The sequence below is a fragment of the Myotis brandtii genome, unplaced genomic scaffold (assembly GCF_000412655.1).
Source record: "Myotis brandtii unplaced genomic scaffold, ASM41265v1 scaffold1167, whole genome shotgun sequence".
Classification (NCBI taxonomy): Eukaryota; Metazoa; Chordata; class Mammalia; order Chiroptera; family Vespertilionidae; genus Myotis; species Myotis brandtii.
The window spans coordinates 2,106,448-2,124,112 of record NW_005354039.1 but is presented as its reverse complement, the minus strand read 5'-3'; the positions used below and the strand labels follow the sequence as shown (position 1 = coordinate 2,124,112).

Here is a 17,665-nt window from a genome sequence, read left to right as displayed (position 1 = left end):
TTCTTTGTGTGTATGTGTGTGTGTGCGCACGTGTGCACACACACACACACACACACACACGGTGGGCATTTGTAGTTCTCTTTTTAGTTTTCTGTTTATTTCTCGAACTCATTTAGAAAGTTGAGGTATTCATCTTTTTCTCATTGATTTGCAAAAGTGCTTTATATATTCAGGAGACAGGAGGTTCACAGGAGAAGGATGCAACTGAGCTGGGCTTGAAGGTTAAATAGAATTTCCCTGGGTGGAGAGGGGTGGGGAGGGTGTGCCAGGTGTAGGAACAGCATGTGCAAAGGTGCAGAGGAGGGAAACAGTGTTGTGTGTTTGGGGACTGTATTAATTTCATAGGGCTGCCATAAAAAAAAAGAAGAAGAAGAAGAATCACAAACTTGGTGGCCTAAAACAACAGGAGTTTATTTTCTCACAGTCTGGAGGCCAGGAGTCCACGATCACAGTGTTGTCAGGGTCATGCTCCCAGCCAGGGCTCTCGGGGAGAATTCTCGCCTCTTCCAACGCCTGGTGACTCCATGCTTCCCTTGGCTTCGGCAGCATCACTCCAGTCTCTGCCTCCACCGTCACATGGCTTCCTTCTGGGTGTGCTGTCGCCCCTTCTGTTGCCTGTAAGGACACATTGTCAGATTTAGGACCCACTGAGTTCATCTAGGATAATATCATTTCAGGATCCTTAACTTAATTACACCTGCAAAGACCCTTTTTTCCCAAATAAAGTCACATTCACAGGTACCAAGGTTAGGATTCAGACGCATACATTTGGGGGCTATTATTCTACCCACTACAGGGACCTAGAAGATGTCTGATATCACAGGGCAGCAGACTATGACCTTGTAAAGGTAGAGTCGGTGACCATGAAGGGCTTTGAACTGAGGAGTTCGGGCTGTACCTTGAAGGGAGTGGGGAACTGTTAAATTTTGAACAGGGGAGAGAGTGTTGGATTTGTCCTCGTAAGCGTTGGTGAGGGTAGAGAGGAGGGTGAGGAGTGGGGATAGTTCGGGCTGTGGGAGATGAGGAGCAGGAAGAGGGAAGAATCTGAAATGCCGCCCGGGTTTCCCACCTGGTTGATGTGGCATAGAAGGTTGAGATGTTCAGGAACCAATCAGAGAGACAGGTCTGCCACCCAGACCTCACCCTGGAATGTAAATTAGATTTGGGAGAGGGAGCAAAGTAGGAGTGACAGGAGCCTGGGGATCACCAGTTTCTCCCACTACTTCATTATGAACAATTTCACACATACTGAAAAGTTTGAAGAGTTGTATAGTGAACACCCACATGCCCATCATCCAGAGTCTGTAATTACCGTTTTTCTACACTTGCTTTATCACACACCCATCCATCCCTCTGAGCATCACCAACCCATCTTACTTTTCATGTGCTTCAGAGTAAGTTGCTGACATCAGTGCACTTTACTTCAACACATAAGCATGCATATCATCAGCTAGAGTTCAGTATTTAGTGAAATGCACAAATCTTAAGGGTACTGTTTGATGAATGAATCCACCTGTGTACCCCAAGTCTCTGTCAAGGTACAGAACACTGCCCTAGCTGGTTCAGCTCAGTGGATAGAGCATTGGTCTGCAGACTGGAAGGTTCCGGGTTTGATTCTGGTCAAGGCATGTGCTCGGGTTGCAGGCTTGACCTCCAGTAGGGGGCGTGCAGAGGCGGCCGATCAATGATACTCTCTCATCATTGATGTTTCTATCTCTCCCTCTCCCTTCCTCTCTGAAATCAATAAAAATATATATTTTTAAAAAGATACAGAACATTTCCATCACCCAGAAAGTTCCCCGTGCCCCCACTCCCAGAAGCAACTACTATTTTTACTCTCTTTCAATCATAGATGAGTTTTGCCTGTTCTGGAACTTCATGTAAGTGGAAGCATACAGGATATGCTCTTTGGTGTCTGGCATCTTTCACTTAGTGTGAGAGTCGGTAGGAGTCTTTTCTGTTGTTGCATGTATCAGCGGTCTGTCTCATTGCTGAGCACTATTCTGTTGTAAGGATATATAAGGAATACCAATTTTTAAATATATTTTTATTGATTTTTATAGAGAGAGAAGAAGGGTGAGGGAGAGAGAAACATTGATGAGAGAGAACCATTGATCGGCTGCCTCCTGCATGCCCCCTACTGGGGATTGAGCCCCAAACCCTGGCTTGTGCCCTGACCAGGAATTGAACTGGAGACCTTTCAGTGTATGGGATAATGCTCAACCAACTGAGCCACACTGGCCAGGGCAGGAATACCAATTTTTAAAGGGTGGGCAAAGAGATTTAGAAGGAAACATGAAGCCAGTATGAAAACCATCTGGATCAGTTACAATTAGGTTTGACTGCATAGAACATAAAAACTAAATAGCAGTGTCTTAGATAACGGGTGTTTTTTTTCTCTGTCATGTAAAATAAGTCCCGAGGTAGACAGTCCTGGGGTGATACGGTGGTTCATGGTGCCATCGTGGGCCCAGGCTCCTCGCTTTCTATGCAGCCATCTTCAGTGCTGGCTTCTATCACCTCATGGTTTAACGTGCTTTCCAAACTGACAACATAGCCCTGACCGGTTTAGCTCAGTGGATAGAGTGTCGGCCTGCGGACTCAAGGGTCCCGGGTTCAATTCCGGTCAAGGGCATGTACCTTGGTTGCGGGCACATCCCCAGTAGGGGGTGTGCAAGAGGCAGCTGATCGATGTTTCTCTCTCATCGATGTTTCTAACTCTCTATCTCTCTCCCTTCCTCTCTGTAAAAAATCAATAAAATATATACAAACTAACAACAGAAGGAGGAAGTATGAAGAGGACCAAAAACAAACAAACAAACAAAACATACCTTTCAGCCAAAACAGTCTCTTTTAGCAGCCTTTCTCAGAGCTCTACACATCTCCTTAGCCAGAACTTAATCAATGGCCCATCCCAGTAGGAAAAGTAGTCTTGTAGCGAGCGAGCCACTGGGCACACGGCCACCCTAAATATCATGACACTTATGTTACCGGGAGAGGGAATGGATAATGGCTGTCATCAGCCTCCTGTGCCTTCTTTCTTTTGAGACCTGGTGGCCAAGCCATGGTCCACTCAGCATTCCCATCCGTGGCCTCTCATCAACGGAAGCCCATGCTTGGCAGGTTCCCACCTCCCCAGGGTGCCTTCCTTCTCTGGCGGTTGGTTTCTCTGCCTTTCCTGCATCCCTTTTCCTGGTGGGGGTCTCCTGGGCCCTGACCCTGGGCTGTCGGGATCTATGGAGGGTGCAATGAGTGGGGGAAGTATCAAGGAACATTTGCAGAGAGTTCTGGGGGCACTTCCCTCCACTCCCTAGCCTCCCCCTCCTGTAGCTAGCACCTCAACGCTCAGGCACCTCTCCTGTTCCTCTTTGTCAGCCTCCCCTGATAAGAAGGGCCATAGAGGATTTCTCTGGAAGGTTAGGGCTATTCAGAGGGAAAGAGATGGCATCTGGAGATAAACCGATAGGCCTGGGTTCAGATCCTTCCTGGGCAAATCTTCTCTGTAAGTTGGTCTGTAAGTTGAGGATAGTAAGAGCAGCCTCGCAGAGGTGGCTGGGAGGTGAGAAGAGCAGGAGATGCAGGTGCCTGGATGCCACGCTGATGAGGCTGAATTGTGCACACAGGGGGGAAGGCTGGCAGAGCCCTTCCCGCCCTGCTGGGGCCCAGCCAGCTGCAGGCTGTGCGGTGGAGGCTCGCCACCTTCTCTATTGTCCTTTCTACCTCTGCCCTTGGGAAAGGTCTTGAGAGTCAGGGATCTGGTCCTGTGACCCCCGGGAAGTGGTCAGTGTATAGGAGGGTCAGTGTGGCCTGCTGGAATCGGAACTGCTGGCCAGGCCAGGGTTCACCATCACTAACACTCCTGGCCTTGACTCCAGGAGTAACAGGGCAGCCTGGAGAGATGACAGGTGAACATGATGTTTCATTTCCTCCTTGTGCTTTTCCAAAGCGAGTAGGTCTCAGCAGCCAGCCAGCCCCCTCACGGCACCAGCCTCGGGCAGACTGGATGCTGTGGCTCCTCTGTTTCCCTCCGAACCCCTGGAAATAGTAGAGTTGGCCCACCCCCCGCCAGCCTCAGACATAGGCCCTGTGTCCTGTGGGGCGGTGGAGCCTATCCCCCGGGTACGTGGCCTACACACAGCTCAGCGGCCGGATCACTCGGTTCTGTGCTGCTTCACACGCGTGCCTACCCTGGGAAAAAAAGAACAGCCATGTCCCTTGACAGCTTAATGGGCTGTCAGCACAGGGACTGGAGAGGAAGTCGGCGGGGACAGGTGCCGCGAGGCTGGGGAAGCTCTCAGCTGCCAAAGGGCCAGATTGCACCGAGGGTGGCTGTGGCCAGGCGCCTGGTGACCTGTTGACACCATTCTCAGGCTGCCGGCTGCCCAGGGGCTGGTGTTATGATCGAAGAAGGGGAGTGGGCCCCAATGGAGGACTTGGCTCAAGCCTCAGACCTGAGACGGGGCAGTGCGTTCCTCTGCTCATTCATTCTCTTCGCACACATTTTCCGAGGTCCTGCTGCATGTCGGCCTGTGGGTGCTGGGCACAGAGTGATGACTGAGACACCCAGTCCTGCCCCAGGGGATTAGGGACACATGGGCAGGATCCACAGGGCCACTAGGAGGCCCTGAGCTGTAGGAGTTCTGAGCTGGGGCGCCAGGGAGCACATCCCGGTAGAAGTAATATCTGAGCAGGTGATGGGACAGGCCCAGCCATGGGCTGGGAAGGGGGAGCGTGGGAGGGCCCCTCACTCTGCTGCAGGAGAGACCCCCCACTGGTGGGTTTGACCAGAGGCCTTTCTGAGGTGCTGCCCTGCGTCCCAGGGCGGGGGTGTCTGTGCGTGGGCTCTGCAGCCTAAGTGGTGCTGGCAGCCAGGGGGGGTTACAGCTCGACTCCCCTAGTCTTTTCTTCCCTCCTTCTCCCAAGGAAGCCGGCATTGAAATTGTAGAAAAGCTGGCTTTTAGGAGTCTGTGTTCAATCGTGTCCCTGCCAGGCCTCGGTGCCGCCTTCTCGCCCACGCTCTGCCAGCCTTGGGCCCCGTCCTGCACCAGGCCTTGTTCAGTGGGGTTAGGGCTCCCTTGGGTGCCATTCCTCAGCGCCCCACCCCGAAACCGGCTCTGCGCCCCCTCTCCCAGGGAGCTGGCTCAGCATACAAATGGTACCTTAGGAGGAGGGCTCAGGAAGTGACATCGCTTGGCCCGCCCCCACCTCCTTATTCCCTATAAAAAGCAAAATGGTGACTCAGAGAGGAGAGTTGGAAGCGTCCTGCCTCCCGCTCCCACTGTTAATTCTTAAGACTTGGAATTAGGCAGGAGGCAGAGGAAACAGCAGCTTGAAATACGCAAATACGCAGCTGACATGCTATTAAGCAGGTGGCAACAGCGCAACCGCTCCTCCCCGGCTCCCAGCAGCCCCTGAACTGCTGGCGCTCCCCAGCCCCGCGTGAGGGCCCGGCCCCCTGTGCAGCCCCCTGGGCCCGGCCGTGGATGCTGCGGCCAAGAGCATGGCAGCCGGGGGCCGCCGCCGGCGCCCACTGCGCTACCAGTCCCTGGCAGCCCTGGTGGAGGACTCTCAGTGGCCTTTCTTGTTCCTTGTCTCAGACTTCAGCTACGGGGCAGACGACTACGACGCAGAGGGGAATGAGGAGCAGAAGGGGCCCCCGGAGGGCTCGGAGACCATGCCGTACATCGACGAGTCGCCCACCATGTCGCCCCAGCTCAGCGCCCGCAGCCAGGGCAGCGGCGGGGACAGCGTCTCCCCCACCCCACCTGAGGGGCTGGCACCTGGGGTAGGTACACCTGCTTTTCCTTCTGGGTTTGGGAAGAGAGGGCTGTGGGGGAGCGGGGAGGCAGGCACGGGAGTCCTGGGCCAGGCTCTGCTTGGGATGCTGCTGGGGACATTCGGCACTGGCTGTTTTCGGTGCCCTCGCCATCTCTTTCCAGTCCTGGATGCCGCTCAGTCTAGGCTCCCCTCCCACAGCACCTGCTGCTCTCTCTGCCGCCTCTACCAGCCATCTGCTCCCCTGCCTGCTGGACACCCTCACCTCTTCCAGCTCCTCCTTCGGCACCTCTAGCGGGACGGGGCCTTGGGGAGGGCAGCTTTCTCTCTGGGCCGGGGCTGGACAGCACCTCTAGCGGGACGGGGCCTTGGGGAGGGCACAGGCTTTCTCTCTGGGCCGGGGCTGGACAGCACCTCTAGCGGGACGGGGCCTTGGGGAGGGCACAGGCTTTCTCTCTGGGCCGGGGCTGGACAGCGGCTGCACGTGTGACCTGCCGGCTGTAAATGTGCCAACGCCAGCTCAGCAGACCAAGGCGGTGGGGTGGAGTGAGCTGCTGCAGTAGCATTTGCTGAGGTCCACGGGCCCCAGCCAGCCCTCTGGAAGGGAACGAGCTCTCCTGGTGTCCACCTCAGCTCTTGCCGACTGACGGGAGCTCTGTTCCGAAGAGAAGCATGCACAAGGAATATTAAGTCTGTGCTCTGAGACAAACCCCGGGGCACAGAAATGCATGGAGGTTTGCAATCCTTGTAATCAGTGCTGTTCCTGGCCACAGGCACTGGCTCTCTCTGGGCCCAGCTTGTGCGCGTGCGTCTGAGACACATGAGCAAACGAGACAGAAATTCCTGGGGGCTGGTATTCAGAAGTTGGGGAGAATCAAAGCCGCTCCTCCATTTGGGGGGCACTTGGAGTGCCTAGTCCTGCTGAGGAGAGGGCTTGCTCAGCTGTGTTTGGTGGGGGGGTCCCCTTTCTTCCCTCTAATACCCCCAAGGAACAGTCTCTGAGATGCTGTGAGATACTTGTTCCCCTCCTACAGAGCCCAGCACCCCTCACCCCACCCTGCAGCCAGCCAGGGAGGGCTACCTGGACTCTACCCCCCCGCCTTCCTTTCCTCCCAGCCTCCCTTGGCCACCCTCCACCCCTCTGCCAGCTCACCCCCCTCTTCACACACCGGGGTGGCTGTTATAGCCTTTGGCAACAAGGGCCTTGGCAACCGACTTCCCACTTGGGGGAAGCCACATTGTTGCCATGGCAACGGAGGCCCAGCTCAGTGGCTGCCAGGCAGTGCAAGTTTGGGAAGGGAAGGGTGGGGGCAGGTGGGAGGTAGAGGGGATGGGGAGGGTGTTGGTCAGGTCCAGGCTCCCCATGGCCAGCATTCGGGTGTGTCGCTTTGTGGTCCTAGCAAGGGTGGTAGGTGAGAGACAACCATGTTGGACATGGAGGGCAGGATTTTTGCTGCTGGTGGAAGAGAGTATTCTGGGACCTGAACTGAGGCCACCCGGGAAAGCAAGGGGGAAGCTGGCTTTCCGTCGCTGCCTTCAGGTCTCTCATTACAACAGGGCTCAGAGACACTCCCCCTCCACCCCGATTTCCCACTGTGAGCAGGTGCAGGGGGAGCTGCTGTAGGACACAACCCAGGGCCAGGGATGCTGACTGAGTGGAGAGCGTGTGGCCAAATAGAGCCACTTGCTGAAGAGGAAAAGTGTCTTTGCATTTCCTTCTCCCCTCCCTGCCTTCCTCCTCGCTTCCTGTCCTGCTTCCTTCCCTCATCTCAGGACCACCTGGCAGGAGTGCTTGTCCATCAAGTTTTAGGTTCCCTGGTGAAAGGTACAGTCAGGTACAGTCAGGTACCTTTCACTCTCCCGTGAAACAGGTCACAGGAACGTGAAAGAGATCACAGGCATCATGGGAGGGGCCCCTGCCTGGAGCTCTGAGGCCTCCGGGCAGGGACTTCCTTCAGCTTGTGGCTGCCCATTTTGCTTGGTGGCTCTCGAGGGAATAACTTGGTTTGAGGACTTTGAAATACAGAGATGCTATAGTGACAACTGACTGCAGTGCTTGGGAACCAGAGGGTTGAGGTGAACACCATTGGCTGGAAGTCATGCAAGACGGGGGTGGGAGCATCTGTCTAGCTCGGGGAGCTTATGGGAGATTCCAGCCCAACGCACCTCCTGCCTCCCCACCTTCCCTCCTGGAGTTGCATTTGTTGTCCTTTCTACTGTGTCACTGGCCCCATCTAGTGGACTCAGCAAGTATTGCTATTTACATTGTGGTGCTGGAGTTGACAACCTCTTCCTGTGTACTTTGGGGAGCAGTTCCAGTTTTTTAAAAAAAGAAGAAGACAAGGAGGAAGCAGAAGAGTGAAAAGAAGAAGAAAGCAAGCCAAGGTTTCTGCTACTTGGCTCAGCTCATTTGGCAGGCAGGTCCCCTCCCGGCCAGGCTTCCTGTTGGGGCCTTGGGCACCCAGGGGACTTTTAGACCAAATCAGATGATCGTTCTAGCCTCTGGCAGTGGGGCATTCCACACCCAAATATGTACTCCACCTTGTGCCTAGAAACCCAAACTTTGGTCTTTGTGTTAATCAGGATTCTCCAGAGAAACAGAACCAATAGAATACAAGAAAGAGAGAGAGAGAGAGATTTTTATTATAAGGAACTAGAGGCCCAGTGCACAACATTCATGCACTGGGGGGGGGGTGTCCCTCAGCCCGGCCTGCGCCCTCTCGCAGTCTGGGACCCCTCGCTCCTTACCTCCCGCCACCGTCGCTACGCTCGCCAGCCCTGAGCCCTGAGCCCGGCTTCTGGCTGAGCAGCGCTCCCCCTGTGGGAGCACACTGACCACCAGGGGGCAGCTCTTGCATTGAGCGTCTGCCCCCTGGCGGTCTGTGCATCATAGAAACCAGTCGTTCTGTCATTTGATTGATTTCCATAGTAGGGTTTTATTATATAGGATTGGCTCACTCAGTTACGGAGGCTGAGAAGTCATAAGATCTGCAGTCAGCAAACTAGAGACCCAGGAAAGCTGATGTATAGTTCAAGTCTGAGTCTGGAACCAGCAGGGCCAATGGTCTTTGACTAGAAAGCCAGCAGGCTTGAGACTCAAGAGCAGCCGATGTTTCAATCTGAGTCTGAAGGCCGAAAAACACCCATGTCCCAGCTCAACAATCAGGCAAGATGAGTTCCTGCTTACTCAGCAGCATTTTAGTTCTATTCAGGTCTTCAACTGATTGGACGAGGCCCACCCACATTAGGAAGGGCAGTCTGCTGTACTCAGTCACCCGAGTCAAATGTTAATGTCATCCAGAAACACCCTCATGGATACACGCTGAATAATTTTGTTCAAATGTCTGGGCACCCGTGGCACAGTCAGGTTGACACATAAAATTAAACACCACAGTCTGACTCTTCCAACAGCCCAGAGAATGGAAGGAACACGAGCTCTGAACATATCTGCTCTTTCTAGCTGTGAGACGTTGGGGGAGTGTCATAGCCCCTCTGAGCCCCCGTTTTCTCATCTCTAAATAGGACTAACTGCCCGGCCGGTGTGGCTCAGAGGTTGAGCATCAACCTATGAACCAGGAACTCATGGTTCAATTCTGGGTCGGGGCACATGCCTGGGTTGGGGGCTCGATCCCCAGTGTGGGGCGTGTAGGAGGCAGCTGATCAATGATTCTCATCATTGCTATTTCTCTCTCTCTCTCTCCCCCTTCCTCTCTGAAATCAATTTAAAAAAATTTTTTAATAGACTAACTACCTGAGAGGATAGACTGGGCTAGCTCAGGTGAGGCCTGCAGCATTGGGCCCGGCTCACTGTGGGTGCTCAGTCCTTGGTGACTGGGGCCCACAAGACTTTTCTCACCGGCTTTTAGAGGAGTGGGAAGCCAGGAACTAAGCAAGGGCCCAGTCTGATGAATGTTTGCTGGACAGACAGACTGAATCTGCGTTAGCAACCTCCCTTCTGGGGTTGGATCGTCCTGCCCAGTGTGGCCAGATGAAGCCAGGTCTCCGTGGTGTTGGCAGGACACACACGCTTCACTCCCCATCACTCCCCTGCAGCCTCGCTCCTCTGCGCAGCGCCCCCCACTCCCAGTGTGAAACCTGAAGCCCTGCCTTGCAGATACCTCACTCTCCCCAAGCCCAGGCCCAGCAGAGCTTCCTGCAGGGCCAGACCACTGACAACTGGTGGTTCAGTTCAACTGAGAGTGAGCCCTGGGAGGAGGGGCAGGCTCTCCAGCTCAGCTGACGGCGGGGGTGGAGGGGTACACACATCCCGCTGCCAGGACCATGGTCTTACAGAAAAGCTTGCTCCCCACACACAAGCTGTGGAGTCCTTAGTCTACCCTCTTGGGAGGTGCAGTAAAAAGGGGCCACAGGGGAGAGAGAAAAGCTGGGCTGTGTGACCTGAGGGATGTCAGTCACCCTCTCTGAGCTCCGGTTGTACTCATCTCTGAAGTGAAGATACTGCGCATTTCCTCCCTCCTGAGCTCACACAGCTGTTGGGAGGCTTCCCTGAGGCAGAGCGCTTTGTGAATTGTCACGTCTGCGTACAACTTAACTAGGAATTGCTCACTGTCAGACTCATTCTGTAGTTCCCGTGGTGCCCGCAGCAGGTCCAAAGGGTCTAATAAAAGGCTGCACTGAGCGGTTCCGACTCCAACTTGCAGGAAAATCCAAAGATAAGGATGGGGGAGTCCAAACGACCACCATTGTCATCCTTCTCATCTCCCTGCCCTTCTCCTCCTTCTCCTCCTCCTCATCCTCCTCCTCCTCCTCCTCCTCTTCCTCCTCATCACAAATACTTAGATTTTCGCTGAGCCTTTTACATGGGTGGCCTCATTTGAGGCAACCACAACCCTGTACGGTAGGTACAGTGATCATCATTTCACAGTTGAGGAAACTGAGGCTCCGAGAATGGACTTAATTTGCCCAAGACAAGCCCGTGGCCAGACACTGAGACTCGGTCTTTCAGACGCTGCCGTCTGTGGTGCTGCCGGGTCCGCTCAGACGCCATCTCCCTTGTGAAGCTTTTACCGCCCTTCCCTGTCTGGGAAGCACACGCAGTTACTGCCCCGAGCATCCCCGTGGCTCTCGACAGCAGCTCCCAGGAGGGCCCCTCGGGGTGCTCCCCTCGTGTCTGTGGAAGGGAACTGAGAAGCCCTGGGATAGCCAGGGAGGAGGGAGGGAGGGAGGGCAGATGCAGGCTTAGGGATGAAGCTGGGGCAGACCTCTTCTCTCCCTCGGTTCCTGCTGAAGACGCGGGGTTTGAGGTTTGAGGTTACAAAACCAGGAGTTTGCACCCAGGTGAGCGGAGAAGCCCCGTGGAGGGCGGGAGCCTCTGGGATTGGGTCCCAGGCTGCTCCTCTCGGTGTTCCAGGCCTGGGTTGGGGAGGTTAGCGGCTCCTGTGGGCTTCCTGCCTCCCGGCATTTCCAGCTGCCGCTGGAATCGGAGACATGCTACTGTCCTCAGGCTGCCGGCCTCCTGTCTGAGCAGCCTTGCTCCGTCTCTCCCTTTCTGGATCTTTGACCCTCGCTGCAAAGGGGAGACTAACTGGCTCCTCCTGCGTGCCAGGTGCTGTGTGAGAGCCCACGGGCCTCATTGCCACCTGACCCCTCCAACCACTTGGGGAGCCAACCACGTAGTTTGTAGATCAAGAAACTAAGACTCGGGGGGGCGGGGGGGGCCTTGGCTTGTGTGAGAGCCCACGGGCCTCATTGCCACCTGACCCCTCCAACCACTTGGGGAGCCAACCACGTAGTTTGTAGATCAAGAAACTAAGACTGGGGGGGGGGGGGGGGGGGTCCTTAGCTTGTCTGAGTTGAGAGGGAGGTAAGCAGGGAGACACAGTGCCCTGGTGGCGACCCTCAGCTCCATCGAACGCGGGCCTCCCTGTCCTCTCTGGCCCGCCCCCGCTACACCCCTGGCTGGGGCTGGTCTTCCCTGGTGGAGCACACCTGGCCCACGGGGAGCCTCCCCGTCTGGGCTCTCCTGCCTGCCAGTGTGCTGGGATCATAGCTCATGAGTGTTTTTCACATCTGCCAGTCAGGCTGCTTCCAAAGTCATTTTATCCCATGAAGGTTTGCTGGTCTCCTACGGGCCCCAGACACTGTGGTATGAAGGGGCACCCAGCCAGACCCATGCGACCCTGAGCCCTGGAGTCTTCGGGGGTGGGGCAGGGCGGCTGAGTGACCCACGGAATCACACCAGTAGGTGCTGAAATGCCCCTGTGAAAGCCCTTCGAGGTATTGGCCGCACACAGGTGAGCCACCAGGTGGCAGGGGCTGGATGGCCTGGGCAGAAGGGCAGAGAACGTCCCATCCCCCACCCGCAGGCTGGCTCCTATCCCCAGGACTCGCCGTTTCCCATCCTCGTCACCTGGTGTCTCCACTAGGGGTGCCGGTGCTTTCTTTCGCGTGGAGGATGCTCTTGTCGGCTTTTTCTATCTGGGGGGCCACACAGACCCCTCCCTCCTGCCCGTGTGCAGAAAGGAGAGGAGGAGAAACTCTCGCATAGCACTCGCTGAATGCTGGGCACCATTAGAGCACTTCATAGGTATCGACTCATGGAGTCCTCACCACAACCTTGTGAGGGAGGCGCCATCATGGCCCCGTGTTGCAGGTTACGTGGAGCAAAGATGTCGCACAACCCTACTAAGGTCCCACCGCTGGTTAGTCGGTGGGGGTGCTCGAGCAGCCAGAGCACCCTCGGAATCGCTCCCTGGGTGGGAACCTAGCTCTTCAGGAGCCCCTGTCCCTGGCTGCTCTGGGACCTTCCCCATCCCTGCTCTAGTCCCTGTGGCTCTGCTCACAGTGGCATTCCGGCCGGCAAAGGACCCTCCTCTAGAGGGCGCCACCTTGGGGATTCAGGGCACCAAGACCCTGTTGCTTGGAAAGAGGTTAGAGTTGCCTTGAGCCATTTCCCACTTGGCCATATTCTGCCCTCCCTTCTCCCTGGCCCCCCGAGGGTGTCCCCTTTAAGCCCACCTTGCTGGACACCGACTTACCACCAGGTGTGTGAGCTGAGGGAGGAGGGAAGTGCTGGCCCGCTGTGTTTGGCACTGACTGGTAAATGCTCCCCCTCCTCCCTCCTCAGCCTGGTTTCTGCTTCCGGAGTGTGTCTAGAGCCGGCTGTGCTCTGGGGGTGGCCGGGTGATTCTTTGCTGTGGGAGCTTGTCCTGTGCATTGCAGGGCGCCCAGCAGCTTCTCTGTCCTCAGCCAGTAGCGAGTCCCAGTTGTGACGACCCGACCGATGCCTCCAGACATTGCTAAATGTCTCCTCAGGAGCAAAATCACCCCTGGGTGAGGCCACTGGTCTAGAAGGAGGTTAGAAAGGCGAGGGTCTGGGAGAGTAGTCCTGGGGTGGGGTGGGGGGGAAGGTCCTTCAGGGACACTTGGCATTTACCAAGTGGGGGAAGGTGGGTGCGCAGAAAAGACGTATCCAGTGGCAGTGACCCCAGGAGGCTTACGGGCAGGGTGAAGGCTCTCCCAGGGGAGGTAAGTCAGGGCATTCAGGTTGCCGAGATGGTCTCTGTGAAACCAGTTTCTGTTGATGTCGGATCCTGGGGCTAAGGGGGAGCCAACAGTCACAGAGTCCTAGCAGGGCTAGTGGCAGGGAGAGTGTCTGGGCAGGAATGGGAGGGGACTGCTTACTCTACGCCCTTCTATACTCATTGTACTCAAAGTATTGCCCTATTAAAATGAAAGAAAACTATCCTGTATTGCCCTGGAGGACAGGATAAGAATAGAGTTAGCATGAGGTAAGATTTGAGTAAATATTAACGATATTTCAAGTGTTAGAATTGTCCACCAGTGGGATAGGTAATCTGCTTCCAGGCCTTGGAAGGATTCAAGCAGCGGCTGGTGACCAGGTAGAGAGGAGATTCTCTTTGGTAGGACTGTGTGACTTCGGGTTCCCTTTAGCCCTAGGAACCCACATCATCTATACTAATAGAAGGGTAATATACTAATTAGACTGGGCATCTTCTGAACATCCTTCCAGATGTCTTTCCGGACAAAGCCACGGTGGTGGGGGCTGAGGCAAAGGCAGTTAGAGGCGACCAGGCTGGCAGGGGAGGGCAGTTAGGGGCAACCAGGCAGATAGGCAGAGTGGTTAGGGGCGATCAGGCAGGCAAGCAGGTGAGCGGTTAGGAGGCAGCAGTCCCGGATTGTAAGAGGGGTGTCCGACTGCCAGCAGTCGGACATCCCTCGAAGGGTCCCAGAATGGAGAGGGTGCAGGCCGAGCTGAGGGACCCCCCCTCCCACCTCCCATGCATGAATTTTGTGCACTGGGCCTCTAGTATGTGTTTATAAGAATCACCCACCTAACCTGGGCCCTTGAATTATCTCCTTGGGAGACCCTTTGCCTCAACCTGTAAGCCTCCTGGGGTCATCTCCATCTCCACTTGGCCATAATCTGCCCTGTATTTTCTGAGCATCTACTTTGTGTTTTTTTTTAAATATATGTTTTTATTGATTTTATAGAGAGAGGAAGGGAGAGGGAGAGAAACATCAATGAGAAAGATTGGTTGCACTTACTTTCTCCTACCAGGGACCAAGCCCACAACCCCAGCATGCACCCTGAGCAGGAATCGAACCAGTGCATGGGACGATGCTCAACCAACGGAGCCACAGCAGCCAGGGCTAAGCATCTACTTTTTATGGTTCTGGATGCTGGACTTTTTATGAACAGGGTTTGCCCCTTTCCCGTTTGTACACACACACATTCAGCGAGAGACACACAATTCCTCTATTTCAAGGCCATTTGTGCAACAACCTTGAGAGATGTAGTCCAAGTCTGAGAGGGGAGTCATGTGACTTCAGGTGGGAGGAATCGAGGAGGAGAGCATGTAGGAGGCAGCCTCAGAGAGTAGGCAGTGTTCTGCCTGGGCACTGGTCAGGAAGGGCATTCTAGATAAAGGCGTAAGTTCTGGAATGTGGGAAAACCTCTGGAGGTTTGATCCGGTATGACTGGGGGACTGGGCTCATTGGAAGAGGTGGGAGGTGTAGCTGGGAGTGGGCTAGGGCTCCCCCTTCTGGGCTCCCCCACCACTGCCAAAGAGGAGAATAGCTGGTGCCTCCTGAGGGCTTGACTCATGTGTTCTGCCCTATGTGTACTAGTGCTCACTGCAGCCCTGGAGTTGGTGCTGTAATTATTGTACAGATGAGGGAACTGAGGCCCACAGAGTTTGAATGACTTGCCCAGGGTCACACAGCTGGCAAGAGGCAGAGAGAGGATTCAAATCCAGAATCCAGGGGAGTTTTTTGGTTTCGTTTTTGTGTATTTGTTTTACTATACAAACAGCGTCATGTACTGGCTGATACTCAACATTTGCTTCATGTAATTGAACTCTACTTCACGCTTTTTGGAATGACTTCTACTATCACAGAGAAAGAGCAGGCAGGAGGAGGAGCACAGTTATCAGGAAGTGGATGAGTTTGATTCCATCTGCGGCTGCAGCCAACTCCGCCTGCCCCTGGCACTGGCCCATGGAGGTCAGTTCTCGTTGGCCCAGGGTTTACTGAGCTCCAGAAATTCTAGAGGTGGGGCTTGAGCTGCCAAGAAAGTTGAGAGGCAAAGAGGAGGGAGGGAGAAGGGGCTTCAAGCCCAGGACAAGGCCCAAAGGTGAGACTGCACCTGGTCCTTTCGGGGGAACGGCAAGCAGCAGAGGTTGTTGTCAACAATGGGATCAGTTGAGTCATAGGCAAGAGCCCCACTGCCCTTGTTTGGGCTGGCTTGGCTTCCTGCTGGGCCCAGGGTGAGCAATGTTTTAGAAAGAGTAATCTGATGTCAGCGGCAGAAATGCGTTGAAGAATGGTCCTGTCACTCACTATCCTGCTTAAAACCCTTCAATGCCTTCCCTTTGTCATGCTGTGATACTGTCTGGGCCCTACCTGACATGACCACTTGACCCCTGCCTACTTCTGTGGTCTCATGACCAATCCCCCCCGAGGAGAATGTGAGCCCTGCAAGCTTTGCCAGTTTTGTAACAAAACGTTTGCTCATTGTAAATTCTAGTGCCTAGAACTGTGCCTGGCACACGGTGGATGCTCAGTAAATATGGTTGAATGAATGAATGAATGAATGAGTGAACACTCACCACCCACACTGAACTCATTTCACTTTGCCTCACACCGTCCTGGCTGCCCCCCAACCCCCACGATGTTGGCTAACCCCGGATCATTTTTAGGTGTGTTTTAATGTCACCTCCCCCAGAGAGCCTTCCATGACTCCCCCTTTTGCTTCATCTGCCCGTCTTGTGCTCCCAGAGCTCACTCTACTTTCCCACCCATAGCACTTACCCCACTTCTTTTTTTAACTTCTTTATTTTCCCTGATTACATCACTGAAAATTCTAACTTTACAGAACTATATAATACAGAAAGTGAAAGTCTGAAGTTCCATCTTACAAAGAGAACTTCCGTTAAGAATTGGTTCTATGTTTTATGTGTCTCCTTATTTTTCCATGTGACGTATTATATAGCTAGATATACATATATAGACGTATAGACATATATATATGTGTGTGTGTATGTCAAGTGAGATTGCATTTCATACTATTGGTACTGTTATGCAATTTGTTCTTATTTTACTTAACAAGTGGACATCTTGCATGTCAGTAATTAAAGATACACCTCCTTTTTCTTTATGATTATCTGCAGTATTTTATGAATGTAGTTCACCTAACCAATACCCTTCTGATAGACATGTGGGCTGTTTCCGGTCTTTTGCACGTATCAACACCAATGCAGTGAACATCTTTGTACATAATCTTTGCAACTTTGTAGAAATGCTTTTGTAGAAAATTCCTTAAAGTGGAGTTGCTGAGTCAGAGGGTGTGAACATTTAAAATCACAATAGGTATTTCCACATATTCTCTCTGGAAGAGTGGTACCTCAGTGCTGCGCTGTGAGGGTGTGCTTCCCCTGGCCCGGCCTTGGGCTCACAATGTCAGTCTGTCCCTGATACCGACGGCTCCATGGAGGTAGACGGAGTGTCCTGTTTGTGCCGTGTTCTGAATGCTAGCACAGTGCCAGGTGCACAGTAGGCAGTTAATAAATACTTGTTGACGGCGTGGGTGAGGGAATGAGGGGATGGAGAGAAGCCCATGGGGTTGAGGTAGCTTTGAGAGTGTGGGCTTGCCCAGCGGTTGAGCATCGACCTGTGGACCAGGAGGTCACAGTTCGATTCCTGATCAGGGCACATGGCCGGGTTGCGAGCTCCATCCCCAGTGTGGGGCATGCGGGAGGCAGCCATTCTCCTGTGCAGCTTTTCCTCTTGGCCAGGTTTCGTGCCTTTGACCCGCATCCCCACTGTGTTGATTAGTGAGAACACTGCCTTGTTTGTTCCTGTCCCCTTCACCCGCTAAGGGTGAGAGCACTCTAATGGCGGGGCTTGTGTCTCCCAGATTTGAGTGTTTGTGATGCCAGGCCTTCTCTCTGGGCGTGAATGAACAAACGAATGAGTGAACAGATAGAAGGACAAGCAAGAACAGGAGTCAGAATGGAGTATCACTGTGCTTGTACAGGTGTGAGATGCTGCAAACCTTGATTTGGGTGGTGGCTTTGGAAAGGGAAAAGAAGGAAGGCCCTGGCCAGTGTGGCTCAGTTGGTTGTGCACCGTCCCGTGCACTGAAAGGTTGCCAGTTCGATTCCAGTCAGGGCATATGTCCGGGTTTGGGGCTTGATCCCTGGTCGGGAGCGTGCAGGAGGCAGCCAATTGATGTTTCGCTCTCACATTGATGTTTCTCTCTCCCTAAAAAATCAATTAAATGTCTTTAAAAAATGACAAGAAAAGAAGGAAGAACCAAAGGGACTGGATAAAAGGGATGTGGGGCCTGAGGGAAGGAAGATGGCGGCCCTGCCAACAGAAGTGGAGAAGCCAGAAGGGGAAGCTGGTG

At 54.0% G+C, this 17,665-nt stretch overlaps 1 protein-coding gene across 1 annotated transcript in view; it reads left to right on the top strand.

Moving 5' to 3' along the window:
• The first annotated feature begins 5,225 nt into the window (after nt 1-5,225).
• ABR (active BCR-related) overlaps nt 5,226-17,665 on the top strand; it is a 104,495-nt gene continuing 92,055 nt past the window's right edge. Inside the window, exon 1 of the mRNA XM_014529719.1 lies at nt 5,226-5,785. Coding sequence (XP_014385205.1) covers nt 5,501-5,785 — 285 coding nt within the window. The 5' untranslated portion in view covers nt 5,226-5,500. The remainder of the gene's footprint in view (nt 5,786-17,665) is intronic.